We start from the raw sequence: 12,666 nt of genomic DNA, 5'->3' as shown, positions 1-12,666 counted from the left end.
TTTGGAGAAATCCAGGTAGACAGTCTTCACCACCCACCCCATATCAACCGAGTAGATTACTTTGTTGTAGAAGGTGATCAGGTTTGTCAAGCACAATCTGCCCTTGATGAACCTGTGTTGGCTTTTCCCAATCATGTGCATCTTTTGCCTTGTGATAGCACCCAGAAGGATTCATTCCATAACTTTCTCAGGGATTGAAGTAAGACTGATGGGTCTATAATTTCCTGGATCCTCCTTTAAGCCCTTCTTGTAGATGGGGGTAACATTAGCCTTCTTTCAGTCTTCTGGGATGTCCCCTGATCTCCACAACTTCTAAAAGATTACAGAGAGCAGCCTTGCAAAGACATCAGCCAGCTCTCTTAATGCTCTCGAGTGGATAGTGTCAGGGCTTATCAATTTGTAGGGGTCAAGCTCCTGTAGTCATTCACATACCAACTCTTCCTTCACTGATGGTGGGTCTGTGTTTGCAATAACCTGGATTTTTGTCCCCAAGGCCTGGGGCCCAACAGCACTGCTAGAGACAGGGTGGAGAAAGTGCTGAGAACTTCTGCCTTTTCAACATTGCTGGTAACGGATTCATGTCTCCTGTTTAACAGGGGGCCAATATTTTCCTTCTGTTTCTGCTTGTTGTTTATGTAACTGAAGAACCCTTTCTTGTAGTTTTTTGACATCTCTGGCCAATTTCAATTCAAGCTGAGATTTTGCTTTTCTAACTGGATCTCTACACACGCTGGCAATGCCCTTGTAGTTCTCAATGGGTATTTGTACACTTTTTCATCTCTGGTACGCTTCTCTTCTGGTTTTGAGTGGACTTGGAAACTCGCAGTTAAGCCAGGGGGTCTCTTTCTCAGCTTACTTCCCTTACCTGTAAAGGGTATGAACTGATTTTGTGCTTCCAGGAAAGTGTTCCTGAAAAACCCACAGCACTCTCAAGCTCCTTTATCCTCCATGGAAGCTTCCTATGGAATCCCTCCCATATGAGCTCTTAGTGAGCTGAAGTTTGCTCTTCTAAAACCTAAAACCTTTGTCTTAATACCAACCTTCAGCTACAATGAGTGTCTAGCTTTATAAATGTGGGAATGTTGGTTTGATTTTCAGGTGCTCTTTGTGGTTTTCAGTTCCGCTTTTCTCCTGTTCAACAGAAAAAGCTGAACTTCTGTACAATTCAAGTAGGAATGGATTGATGTATCTGGTTTGTTGATGCTCAGGGTTAAAACATCAGCAATAGTCTCCTCTGGTAGATGAACAAGTGTTCAAACCAGATGGTAAGTGGCTAACTGATTTTTGACATTTAGTGTGTTCACATTAGGGAACACAGCCATGGCTGGCTCCTGTTGCTGAAGGGGGTGCCAGCTTTCCCATTTCTCTTCTTTTGAAAGAGGACAGCTGTCTCAACTGTTACACATTTCACAGGAAGTTTTCAACAACAGGTACGTGCAGTCATTCTCCTGAATGAACATATAAGGCAGGAACCTTCAAAGGCTTGTTTACGATGAGGGGTAGGGAGATTTTTTCCTTCTCCTCTAACTTTTGCCAAGTAGAAAAATCCAGAAGAATTGCATGTTGAATGTAGTCCGTTATTTTGAAAACCCGATCCCAGTTAGCAGCCTTATTTCCTGGAAGGAATGACCCTGCAAGCAATTAATTCCATGAAAGCCAATAGACCGGTGGAATATATGGCATTTTGTAGCCATTAGACCTCCCAGTTAGACATGTCAACACAGAGACCAGGGAAGATTTTCCAAACCATAATTGTCAGCAAATAGAGCTGCAGGAAGAAAGACATTTGAAGTTTGGGTAAACAGGAAGGTGCTAAGAGCCTACGCCCTGAGTCAGGGTCAATGCAAGAACTACCCTGCAGTGTGCAGATACCTCAGCTAGCTCAGTCCGAGGAACTGCTGTGGGTAGCAGCCTGGCAAAACCACACAAAGCTAGTTTCTTCACTGCAGTAGTCATCGTGTTCACTTCCTGCATGAGAGGTGTCAAGCTCAAAAAGTGTGCAGAAGCAAAACCCTTCACAGGCTTGTTCACCATCCTGAGAAGCAAAGCCCCTTAGCATCATGTTTTCTCTCTTTTTCTTTCTAATAATAGAGTTGACGCTCTAGCATCCTAAGGGCATAGGAAATACAAATATGGTAGGGAAAAATAATATCTTATTAGATCAACTCATATACTCAGAAAAAAAACTGCTGCACAGTAGTTTATTCTGACTGCTAGTTAGAACTGAGAAAACAAACCATTTTTTCCAGCTGGGTCAATAGTTCCGGTAAAACATGCTACCTGCCTAGGATGCCTGTATATGAGGAAGAATAATTAGTTATCTCTAATAAAAGGAATAATAATTATACATTTTGTGTTATGATATTCATTAGACTGTACAGAGAAACAGAGACAAATGCATTTGAATCATCTCTTGTGTCATGTTTTAACCACTTAAAATTCTGTGAGAAATAACCAAAAAGCTCAAGAAGAAAGACCAGAAAGATAGGAGACAGGTGAAAGACTAGAGCCTGGACTACATGGAATGAAAGACTCTTCTCCTTCTCTGAAGCTTCATCAAGGCTTCCTTCACCTGCTTGTTCCTCAGACTGTAAATCAGGGGGTTCAAACAGGGGCTGACAAGACTGTAGAAAAGGGAAAGAACTTTCTCCCTCCCAGATGAGTTACTGCTCCGAGGCCCCATGTACATGAAGATGGCATTTCCATAAAACAGACCCACCACAGTCAGGTGGGAGCCACAGGTGGAGAATGTTTTGTGCCATCCTGGTGCAGAGCGGATGCGCAGAATGGTGGCCAGGATGTGTAGGTAGGAAATTAGGATTAAGGCTAAAGGGAAGAGGAGGAAGCACACGCAAACAACAAAGATCAGGACTTTATTGGCAGTAGTGTCAGTGCAGGCTAGCTTTAGGACAGCAAGGATTTCACAGAAGAAGTGGTCAACCTCACACGGGCCACAAAAAGGCAGGTGTAAAGCCAGAGAGGCTTGTAGTGTACCAAATACAAACCCAAAAGCCCACGAAACTGCAGCAAGAGTGAGGCACAGCCTCCAGTTCATGATGAGGGCGTAGCGGAGGGGATGGCAGATTGCCACATAGCGATCATAAGACATCACAGCCAGCAGCACGCACTCTGTAAGTGCAAAGATTAAATAAAGATGTATCTGTGTCCCACACCCAGCAAAGGAGATGGTTCTGCCTTGTCCAAGGAGGTTCCTCAGCATATGGGGGACATTGTTGGAGGCGTAGCAGATGTCCACGATGGAGAGGTGGCAGAGGAAGAAGTACATGGGGCTGTGGAGACGGTAGTCCAGGCAGATAAGCACAAAGACAAGTGCATTTCCCATCAGAGTGGCAGAGTAGAGGACAGAGAAAAGGCCAAAGAGGCAGAGCTGCAGGGCTGGGTTGCTGGAGAACCCCAGGAGGATGAATTCTGTGACAGTTGTTTCATTCTGCATGCTGCACGGGAGGTGAGGCAGGACAAAGTGCCACCACAGAGATCTGGAAGGGAAGGAACAAGGGAAAGGAAAGAAAATTGAGAGTTTTCCTAAGAATGTTGTGTCCTTTACTCTTTACACTGCAGCTCCCTTCTCCCTGTTTTTCCCTCTGACTCCAGTGGAAAGTGCATACTACCCTCACCATCCTGAGTGATACAGATTGCAAGCTGTAATCTCTGTACAAACTTTGAGCAGTTTTGAGCAATCTCACACAACTTTACTGCCTAGCTTGCCCTTGATGTCTGTCTTTTTCTGCGTTGGTTTTTTGGGGGGGGGGGGAGGTGTTTCTCTGTTGGAGAATATAACAGCTCTCTATCATAATGAAGATTGCAGGTGAAGTCAGAACATCTTCAAAGTAGCTATTTTAAATTAAGTCGATATTAAAATGAATGCACAGTTCACAGAATAATTCCAGTTTCACCATTAAACCAACTAGCATTTCTAATCCATTGCTGTGTCTTCTTCACCTTAGTAAAATGCGTTTATATTGAATCCTGCAGTTGCTTGATTCATTATTCTATATCTAACTTCAGATTGCTGAACAAATTGAGAGCTACACTTGGATGTACAGCAGATAGTTATTGCTAGAAGAATGTTATTAACATTTATACATAAGAGTTTCCTTACCTGTAGCATCTGAACAAATGTGGTTTGTTCAGCTCTGTGTTTTTGATGAGGGAAACCTTATTAGAAAGTTCTGTGTACTTTCTCAGACAACAGGTGAAACAAAGAGCTGTTCCACTGTGTTCAGCTCCCTACATTCATTTGTTTTTAAAGCCAAAGTTTTCTGTGTAGTGTGTCTGAAGAGACACTGTTTTGATTACCAACAGCAGTACAAAAATTAATCTCAAGTTTAAATCCCCAGAGTTCCATACCTGAGCTCTGGGGATTCTTCCAGAAAGTAAACACCACTTTATTCTGAAATGGGTGTGTCATTGTACTTAACATGGCATTGTACTTATTGGTTCTTCATTAATATGGGTTTCTCTTCTGTTAAACACAATCTCCTTCATCACTTTCCCCTTTATGCCTTCACTGTCTCCCAGAATTTCCCTGCCTCCAACAGCATACAGAGCTTTTTGTTTCTGAGATACTAGCATACAATAAATCCTACTGTAGGAGTTGCCAAATCCAGTATCTCGATGCAGTACAATGTTGCTGCAGTGAGGCTGCACATGTGTTTTCCAGCTGGCACAGGCACACGAGCACACATACACACGTATGGGTAAGGGACTGTGTCCGCCATTTTGTCTCAGCATTGCTGTTATGCCATTACCTCCCGCCCCGAGCCGCAGGGTGGTGTAAGATGGCAGCTCTCTGTTTCAGCCCCATGCCATTTCATAGGCCGGGCCTCGATGTCCCGTTGCCAGGAGGTCAAAATCCGCCCGGAGCTAGAAAAGCTGTGTGTGCGCGCAGGGCCGGAGGACAAGGGGGACGTGCGGAAGCTGAAGGCGTCAATGGCCGACCCCCCCCTCGGTACGACCACTGTGGGCATCTGGGTGTGCGCACACGGGGGGACACGGGGCGGCGAATGTGCAAATGTGGCAACGAGCAAACTAGTGATGGGAACTGTATAAAAGGGGCTGTGTGCTCCTCTCTAGCAAAGCTTCTCATTTGTAGCAGTTTTTCGCTTGTCTTTTTTCTCTCGCCTCCCGAAGCTCTCGCCTGCCAAAGCTCTCACCTGCCAAAGCTCTCGCCTGCCGAAGTTCTCACCTGCCGAAGCTCTCACCTCCTGAAGCTCTTGCCTGCCGAAGCTCTCACCTGCTGAAGCTCTCACCTCCTGAAGCTCTCGCCTGCCGAAGCTCTCACCTCCTGAAGCTCTCGCCTGCCGAAGCTCTCGCCTGTTTGCTTTCTCTCCATCGCCTGCACCGGGACCGGACCAACAGAACACGACTATACTCACAGTGGTGACATTCCCCACCGCCTGCAGGAACCCCCCATCACCTGCACCAGAACTGGATCAATGGAACGTTGCGAGACTTGTGGTGGTGGTAACTAATATTGCTGCATCTTTTCTGTTTGCTTGCTTAGGTATTCTGACTTTTCCTTTCTTCTTCCTTCTGTCCTATTGCTATTATCAGTTATTTTGTGAAATAAAGCTTACAAGGTTTGTGCAGCATCTGACCTCACTTGTGTCTTAATCTTGCTCTTGGGATCGTTCAAGAACCCTCCCTGATATTGGATTGGGACAATATGCCCTGTCACATAGATTCACACTGATTTAAAACAAAGCCCTTGCACAAATACAAACAGCACAAACAACCTTGATCCTGTTCCCTGTCAGGCAGCATGAGTGACACTCAGTGGAAAATATATACACATGTACGCACAGAAGCCACATGAGTCCCATCAGTAGCTGACCTTAGACAACCTATCCAGTACTTGGCCCCAGCATCCCATGGTCTCCCAGCTGCCTCAGGTACAAAACAACACACATGAAAACAGGTCTCTTCAGTAGCAGGGAACCTTACCAGATACCCTGGTCTCTCCCACAGCTGGTTTAGCCTCCCAGTCCCTCCAGTAGCTGACTCTATGGGGATGGGGACTCCATCACCTCCCTGGGCAGCCCATTCCAACACCTAACAACCCGTTCTGTAAAGAAATGCTTCCTAATATCTAGTCTAAACCTTTCCTGGTGCAACTTGAGGCCATTCCCTCTTGTCCTATCACTTGTTACTTGGTTAAAGAGGCTCATCCCCAGCTCTCTGCAACCTCCTTTCAGGTAGTTGTAGAGGGCGATGAGGTCTCCCCTCAGCCTCCTCTTCTCCAGACTAAACAACCCCAGTTCCCTCAGCCGCTCCTCGTACGACATGTGCTCTCACAAGACATGTTCCTCTGCCTGTCATTGATCCTTTGTACTCCTTTGTGTTTGTGGAGATGAACCTTTAACCACACAACAAAACACCTACAACACTGGGAAAATGAGAGGCTGGAGAGGGCCCAATGTTGAAGGTCGTTGATGTAAAATGCTGTTTGTCAGAGGCGAGAGATGTAGCTCACCTGCTTGTTCCTGAGCTGCTCTATAAGAAGCACTGTGTGCAGCATGCTGTGTCCATGTCTGACTGCTTTGTCCTGGCTGCAGCACCCTGTGCTGGGGGAACGCCACGGAGAACAAGGAGGGTGCTTCTTCCCCATGAGCAACTAAGGATGCTCAGCTGAGCGCTGCTGCAGGGGCCAAAGTGGGGCAGGCAGGGAGGGAATGAAGGAGCTGGGAGTAAGAGGGCAGACTGGGAGATGCCTGAGAGGATTAAGAACCCTGTAAGCACAGGAAGAGCTTAGAGGAGATTTGATTTGAGGCCCTTTGGTTAACCATCCCCTCAAGACCCGGATCTTCTCTAGTTACTGAGTTACTTTGCAGTTTAACAGCCTGTTGTAGAGATCCTGACTGGGAGATCACTGGAGGAGTTAGTGATCCACACAGCAGTTAACCTGAGTAGGTGCAGGTCTGTGCTGGGCTGTAGTTACAGTCTGGCCTTCAGTCTGTGTCCTCACACATGTCCCTTGGTCTCAGCATAAACTTAGTTCGTTCATTGTAACAGAGGAGCCTACAGGCATCTCCTGCTTGGTACCAGCACTGAAGTGCTTCAAGAAGTCCTCATGTGAACATCCTTTATGAATAGAGTTGTTTTCTTCTGAGAAAAATTGTATAATATCTTGAATGACCAAAAAGGAGGAACTTCTCCGCAGACAGGATCTGTACAGTGTGCCAAGGGAAAATCCAGCTGGGGACTGTCCGATGCTGCACGAATGCAAGGTTCCCAGCATCTGAAGGGACATAAGATTTACTGGCTACCTATATGCCTCTTCTTATTCTATCTTATGAAAACAGAGGGTTTATTAAATCATTTAAGTCATTCTTACTGAGATCCAGAAAGAACCCCACACCATCTCCCTCTCTCACCTCATCCTCCTCCCCAGTGCAGAACACGTGTGTTCTAGTGAAACCTACCAAAGGTAACTTTTGGGATGTTCTCTGCAGGGGTGGGGAGGGGGACAAGTCTTGATTTCAAAGCTCTGGCCAGCTCCTGCTGTTGTTGCAGTGTTGCCATGAGCAGCGAAAAATACTCCACTCTCAATGTGGTGGACAGAGCAAGATATCACCAGCTCATTGTGCAGAGGTGAAGATTGATGCTACACTCATGGAAATCCATCTTTCTTGCTGTTCCACAGGCTCTAATTAAGTGATGGAAAAGTACCTGTGATGGAGATGAGGTTTTCTAGGATATTATCACCTTCCAGGATATTGAGTCCCATTCTGTCCTCCTGTCTGCTGGAGCATGCCCACAGCACAATTTAATGCTGGTTTTGAAGTATCCTGGCCTTATTCTGCCCAACAATCAAACAGTGACCCCATTGCTCAATTATTCACAGCGTGCTGAGCTTTACAGCTCCTCTACTCCCAGGCATGCAGTGTCACCTGAGACTTCTGCTGACTCTTATTCATGCCCCAGACTCCCACTTAACTGCTGACACCCCCTCAGCCCTGCCACTCGTGCAACCTACTCAGTGTAGCTCTCTCCCTCACAAAAGGGACCCGCAGTGAGGCTTACACCCCTCCAACGAGCATAGCCCCATCCAGAATGTTGCAGTCAAAGATTGACCAAGGCCCTACAAAGGCCCCTCTGACAGTCAGTGCAGCCACGGGAGCTGGTATGGTGGGGGAAAACTGGGCTGCCTTGGAAAGGTTTTCAAGTGCCTAGAGCCAGGACTGGGGAGAGAGGTGAGGTGAAAAAGCGGTATAGCTTCCTCCTTGACTGATTTCTAGCCTTAACTGGGATATTTTGGAAGAACCCATGAGACAGGTGAGGTTTAACAGAGCCTCAGACCTTAGCTCCATAACTGTTGTGGTGATAAACAGTGTTGTGAGTGCTTATTTTTCTCCTGAAAGTCTTCTGATATTCGTGGTTCTTTTAAAGCCTAAGCTTACAGCATAACTGGATTTCCTAACAATCTTAGCTGTATTAAGATTTCTTGAGTTCATGGTTGGACAGGGAAGCTTGCAAACATGATGCAAGTCTTTCTGAAAGGCTGCTAAACTCTTCAACGTTTACTGAAAAGTGCACCTCATGGTTTTGAGACAATATCGTTGTTTTTGGGGAAAGGAAGGCTGTGACATTGGGCATTGGAGATAATGACTGGAGCCTGATCCTGAACCCACCCAGTTCAAGAGCTTCTTCGGGACTACAGTCCCTCAGAACATAGTAATACTGCACAATAATTTCTGACAGAAAGCTAAAGCCTGAAAGCACAGCAGGATTTTTGTGGTCTGGTGCTTGGTCAGCCTTCTGGATTAAACATAAACTGGCATTCACAGATGCGCACATTGAATGATTACCCTCATATCAGGAAAACTCAGCTGGTGTCGGGGAGGTTACTGAATCTCATCATCCTGTTCCGTATCAAATCACATTTCTGACTGCAGTTTTGCATGTTGTGAGAGGCACACTACTAAGTCCTAAACCTGTTACTCCTGGGCACACTACGTGTGTGGAACTTTACAACTGGTCCATCCATACTTCTTCTCATGGGAGATCTTTTAACCCCTTGCATACCTGGTTGCAGGGCTGGAGAACAAGTCCTGTTTCCACTAAGCTCATAAGAAAGGTTTGTTTTCACTTCAAGCCCCTTAGAAATCCTTGATCTACTTACTACTCTTCTTGGGGCACTATAGGAGATTTGTCTGTTGTGTTTTGCCATTCCCCATTTGCCATATGACCACCTCAGTTCAGAACAAACTTCTCAGTTATCCCTCATAGTACCTTCCCACTTTGTACTACTAAAGCCTGTGGAATACTTCCCAGTTGTAGGAGCTCTGAAGTAATGCATATTCTCATATTTCTTGCTATTGAATTATATTAACCCAGAGAACAATGCTGGACATTCTATGCTTACTTTTTTTTCCATTTCAGTCTGTTCAAATTTGGAATATGGAAAACTAGAACATGAAAAATAAGGAAAAATGTAATTTGTTAAAAATTTAACCAAGAAGTTACTAATGAAACCAAGTCTAAGCTTACAGAGAAGGCTGAGATTATGAACTATCAAACAAATCTAAACAACAATGTCTGAGAGACGGGATTTCTTTATATTCTGAACTCTTCAATGACAGTTCCGACAGAGTTAACTCATGGATTTCTGGTTTATGTCATAATGGCATATTGCGTTTGGTTGACTCATTGATTTCCTGGCACAGAAGTTTGCCTTGTGACTCACACCTTGGGTTGCACTAACAAGAATTTGCCATGTTACTGTACTCTGTTATTTACAAATAAATCCCCCAGATCGTTAATGTATTATTGAAAAATATACATTCATTTGAGTTTGTGCATTAGACTGCATGGAAGGAAATTTCCCCAGCCCTCACCTGAAAATGAAAGAGTTTTACAGTCATAATATTAAAAAAGACACTTTTGATCATTTTGAACAAAACTTCCCCTTTTTTAGGGAAAAGAGTTTTTAATTATAATTGCATTGAAGTTTTCCTTCATTAGTTTGCTTTGATTTATGAATTAAAACTGTATTTTTGATTCATGAATTAAAACTGTTCATAGTATTTTATTATGTCCCATTGATGGTGCTGTTACCAGTTAGTCTTGGGTTTTGATTCACTACAAAGACTATGCCCCAGAGGTCTCACAGGATATATATAGGTGTGAGTTGTTTGAACAGCAGGTATTCAGAAGACTTGTTCACCCTGCGTTTCTAGCAGCTAGTTTTAATAGGAATGTAGTTATGATGTCTAGCCCCTTTTTTTTCTAGTCTGTGTCAGTGAGATAGGAAAGACTGTATTGACATCACAGGAAAGACATTAATGGCAAGACTGAGCAAAGTTTTCATCAATCCGTGATTTTAGAGTTGTCATCAAAGATATGTTTCTTTAGGTAAGAAATTCCAGCAGCTTCTGCAAGTCAGCATTCGGTTTCTGGTATTACACGCATAGGTAAGCTGAACCGTAGGGTCCTGAGAACTACAAAGTTTCCAGTGATTTCTAGAGCAATGTGACTAGTGTCAGTGATAAAGGATTTTGCCTTGTTTCTCTCTTTTATACCACTATTGATTTGAAAGAAGCAGTTCCCTGGTTTTGCCTTTCCTTATAGTTCACTCTGCATTATGATGAAGCTGTTAATTATAGCTGGGTTTTACTTAAAACATTAAAATGTATTTAAATGGGTTAATATATAGCACTAATGGCACTAATACTGAAACTGAATGAAGCAGTGGCTTGTTTTACCTGACATTACTAGCTTTTGAATATTGAACCATAGAAAGAAATGGCTCCTGTGTTGAAAGGTTGGATTTTATTTTGCAATGCTAGATGAACAGTGAAGATTATGTCCAAGCATAAAATCATCTTTTCCTTCCTCTGTATTTGAACTGTCTTTTTTTGAATACTGTTGCACTTTTATACCCTCTAGTCCCAGAATACCAAAATTCATGTAGTGAGATAAGCTATTGGGAATTCAGCCTCAAAAAAGCCCCAAGTGATTTTTACCCTGTCTGTTCAGTGCTGTTAGACTGAGCTGCTACTTTGACTTCGGAGTAAGATACTGAACTTGGTTTTCTTCCCATTTTACTTCACACTGAAGGAACAGCAAAGGAATGTTTTCTAATACTACATTTAATAATATTCCTAAACTGAGAGTTTGCAAAGAAGCAGGGAACTTAAGAGGAAGCAAAGTTCTCTTGCTTACTGTTATTATTGCTTCACTGTAGACATACTGTCCGTTTGTGTCAGAGGACTACTCCCTGCTATTATACTGTGCTTTGGGGATTACAAAGGGGAAATGGTTTTGTTACTTTTCTCACCATTCATGTCAGATTTCTTTACATCAATGACTTCTTTCTAGATGAGAAACTTCATGATGAATGAAACCAAAGTGATGGAGTTCATCTTGATTGGATTTTCAGACTTTCCAGATCTGCAGATTCCATTATTTGTCTTTTTTTTCCTGACTTACCTGGCCACCCTCACTGGAAATGTCCTGCTAATGACAATTATCAGGGTTCATCGTCATCTTCACATCCCCATGTATTTCTTCCTTTCCATTCTCTCTTTGTCAGAAACTTGTTATACATTTTCTATCATTCCCAAGATGCTGGTAAATCTAATAACAGAAGAAAAGTCCATTTCTTTTACTGGATGTGCTGTTCAGATGTTTTTCTTCATTGGCTTTGGAGGCACTAACTGTATGCTTCTAACAGCAATGGGGTATGACCGGTGTGTGGCTATATGTAAACCTTTACATTACAGAGTCCTCATGAACGACAGAGTCTGTATTCAGCTGGTAGCCTTTGCAACAGTGACTGGCTTTACTTTGTCCCTGATAGATACCTACTTTATCTTCACATTGCCTTTCTGTGGAGAGAAGGAAATTAATCACTTCTTCTGTGACATGGCTCCCGTCATTCAGGCAGCTTGCACAGAAAATAATGGAATCAAGATAGTGATTTTTATTTTCTGCATTGTGGTTGTGTTTGGCTCATTCTTGCTGATTCTTCTCTCATATGTTTTGATCTTCAACACCATCCTCAAGATCCCCTCTACTAAGGGCAAATGTAAAGCCTTTTCCACTTGTGCCTCACATCTCACTGTGGTTATTGTGCACTTTGGGTGTGCCTCCATCATCTATTTAAGGCCCAAATCTGTGTATTCCCTAGAGAAGGACACTCTGATTTCTGTCACTTACACTGTGATGACACCCTTGCTGAACCCTGTGGTTTATAGCCTGAGAAACAAGGATGTGCACTTGGCCCTTCGGAAGAGCCTGGGAAGAAACCTGTGTGCATGGGTGAGGTGAAGGGAGCTCCTTGAAGTTCTGGTGTGAATGGGCTCTCCTCTCAGGTGGATGGCTTTTTTTGTACTTTGGTGCTGAAAAAGGGGGTAAAATTCAACTCAGAATAATGCTGGATATCAACCTGGATAATTCTATGATAACCCATAATAGGAGAAATTACATTAATAAAGCTGACCTGCAGCCACCACTTGCTGCCAGCTATGTTGCATACTGTTTTGAGCTCGTAAGGGACCTGAAAAGAATATTGTGATGTACTGAAGAATAAAGAATTACCATGGTACCTACAACATTTGGATAATTGGGTCTGTAAGAGAGTTTCATTGTCTTCGTTGTCATTTCTTAACGCCACACTTCCTACACACACAGATGCATAGAAGA

General features: G+C 43.7%; 2 protein-coding genes across 4 annotated transcripts; one reads left to right on the top strand and one right to left on the bottom strand.

The window, feature by feature from the left end:
- Positions 1-2,515: 2,515 nt before the first annotated feature.
- On the bottom strand, positions 2,516-9,043 carry LOC141943838 (olfactory receptor 2A12-like). 3 transcript variants are annotated; one of them, XM_074869499.1, is made up of 2 exons: positions 9,035-9,043; positions 2,516-3,448 (listed from the first exon to the last, which is right to left on the bottom strand). In XM_074869499.1, the coding sequence occupies exons 1-2, from the start codon at positions 9,041-9,043 to the stop codon at positions 2,516-2,518; spliced, it is 942 nt and encodes a 313-aa protein (XP_074725600.1). The 3 variants fall into 3 exon arrangements, with proteins under 3 accessions (XP_074725600.1, XP_074725599.1, XP_074725601.1); XM_074869498.1 differs by lacking the exon at positions 9,035-9,043 and adding an exon at positions 4,495-4,506; XM_074869500.1 differs by lacking the exon at positions 9,035-9,043 and having other exon boundaries at positions 2,516-3,454.
- Positions 9,044-11,340: 2,297 nt separating this feature from the next.
- LOC141944176 (olfactory receptor 10T2-like) lies at positions 11,341-12,291 on the top strand. The gene has a single exon (XM_074870279.1). It carries the CDS (start codon positions 11,341-11,343, stop codon positions 12,289-12,291), a length of 951 nt encoding a protein of 316 aa, XP_074726380.1.
- Positions 12,292-12,666: the final 375 nt, after the last annotated feature.

Source organism: Strix uralensis, chromosome 5, assembly GCF_047716275.1.
Source record: "Strix uralensis isolate ZFMK-TIS-50842 chromosome 5, bStrUra1, whole genome shotgun sequence".
Taxonomy (NCBI): Eukaryota; Metazoa; Chordata; class Aves; order Strigiformes; family Strigidae; genus Strix; species Strix uralensis.
The sequence above is the reverse complement of the archived record's forward strand: the minus strand, read 5'-3'. Positions and strand labels throughout refer to the sequence as shown.

Bases quoted from the DNA above. Each gene is read 5' to 3' on its own strand.
- LOC141944176 (XM_074870279.1), top strand. From the start codon at position 11,341: ATGAGAAACTTCATGATGAATGAAACCAAAGTGATGGAGTTCATCTTG.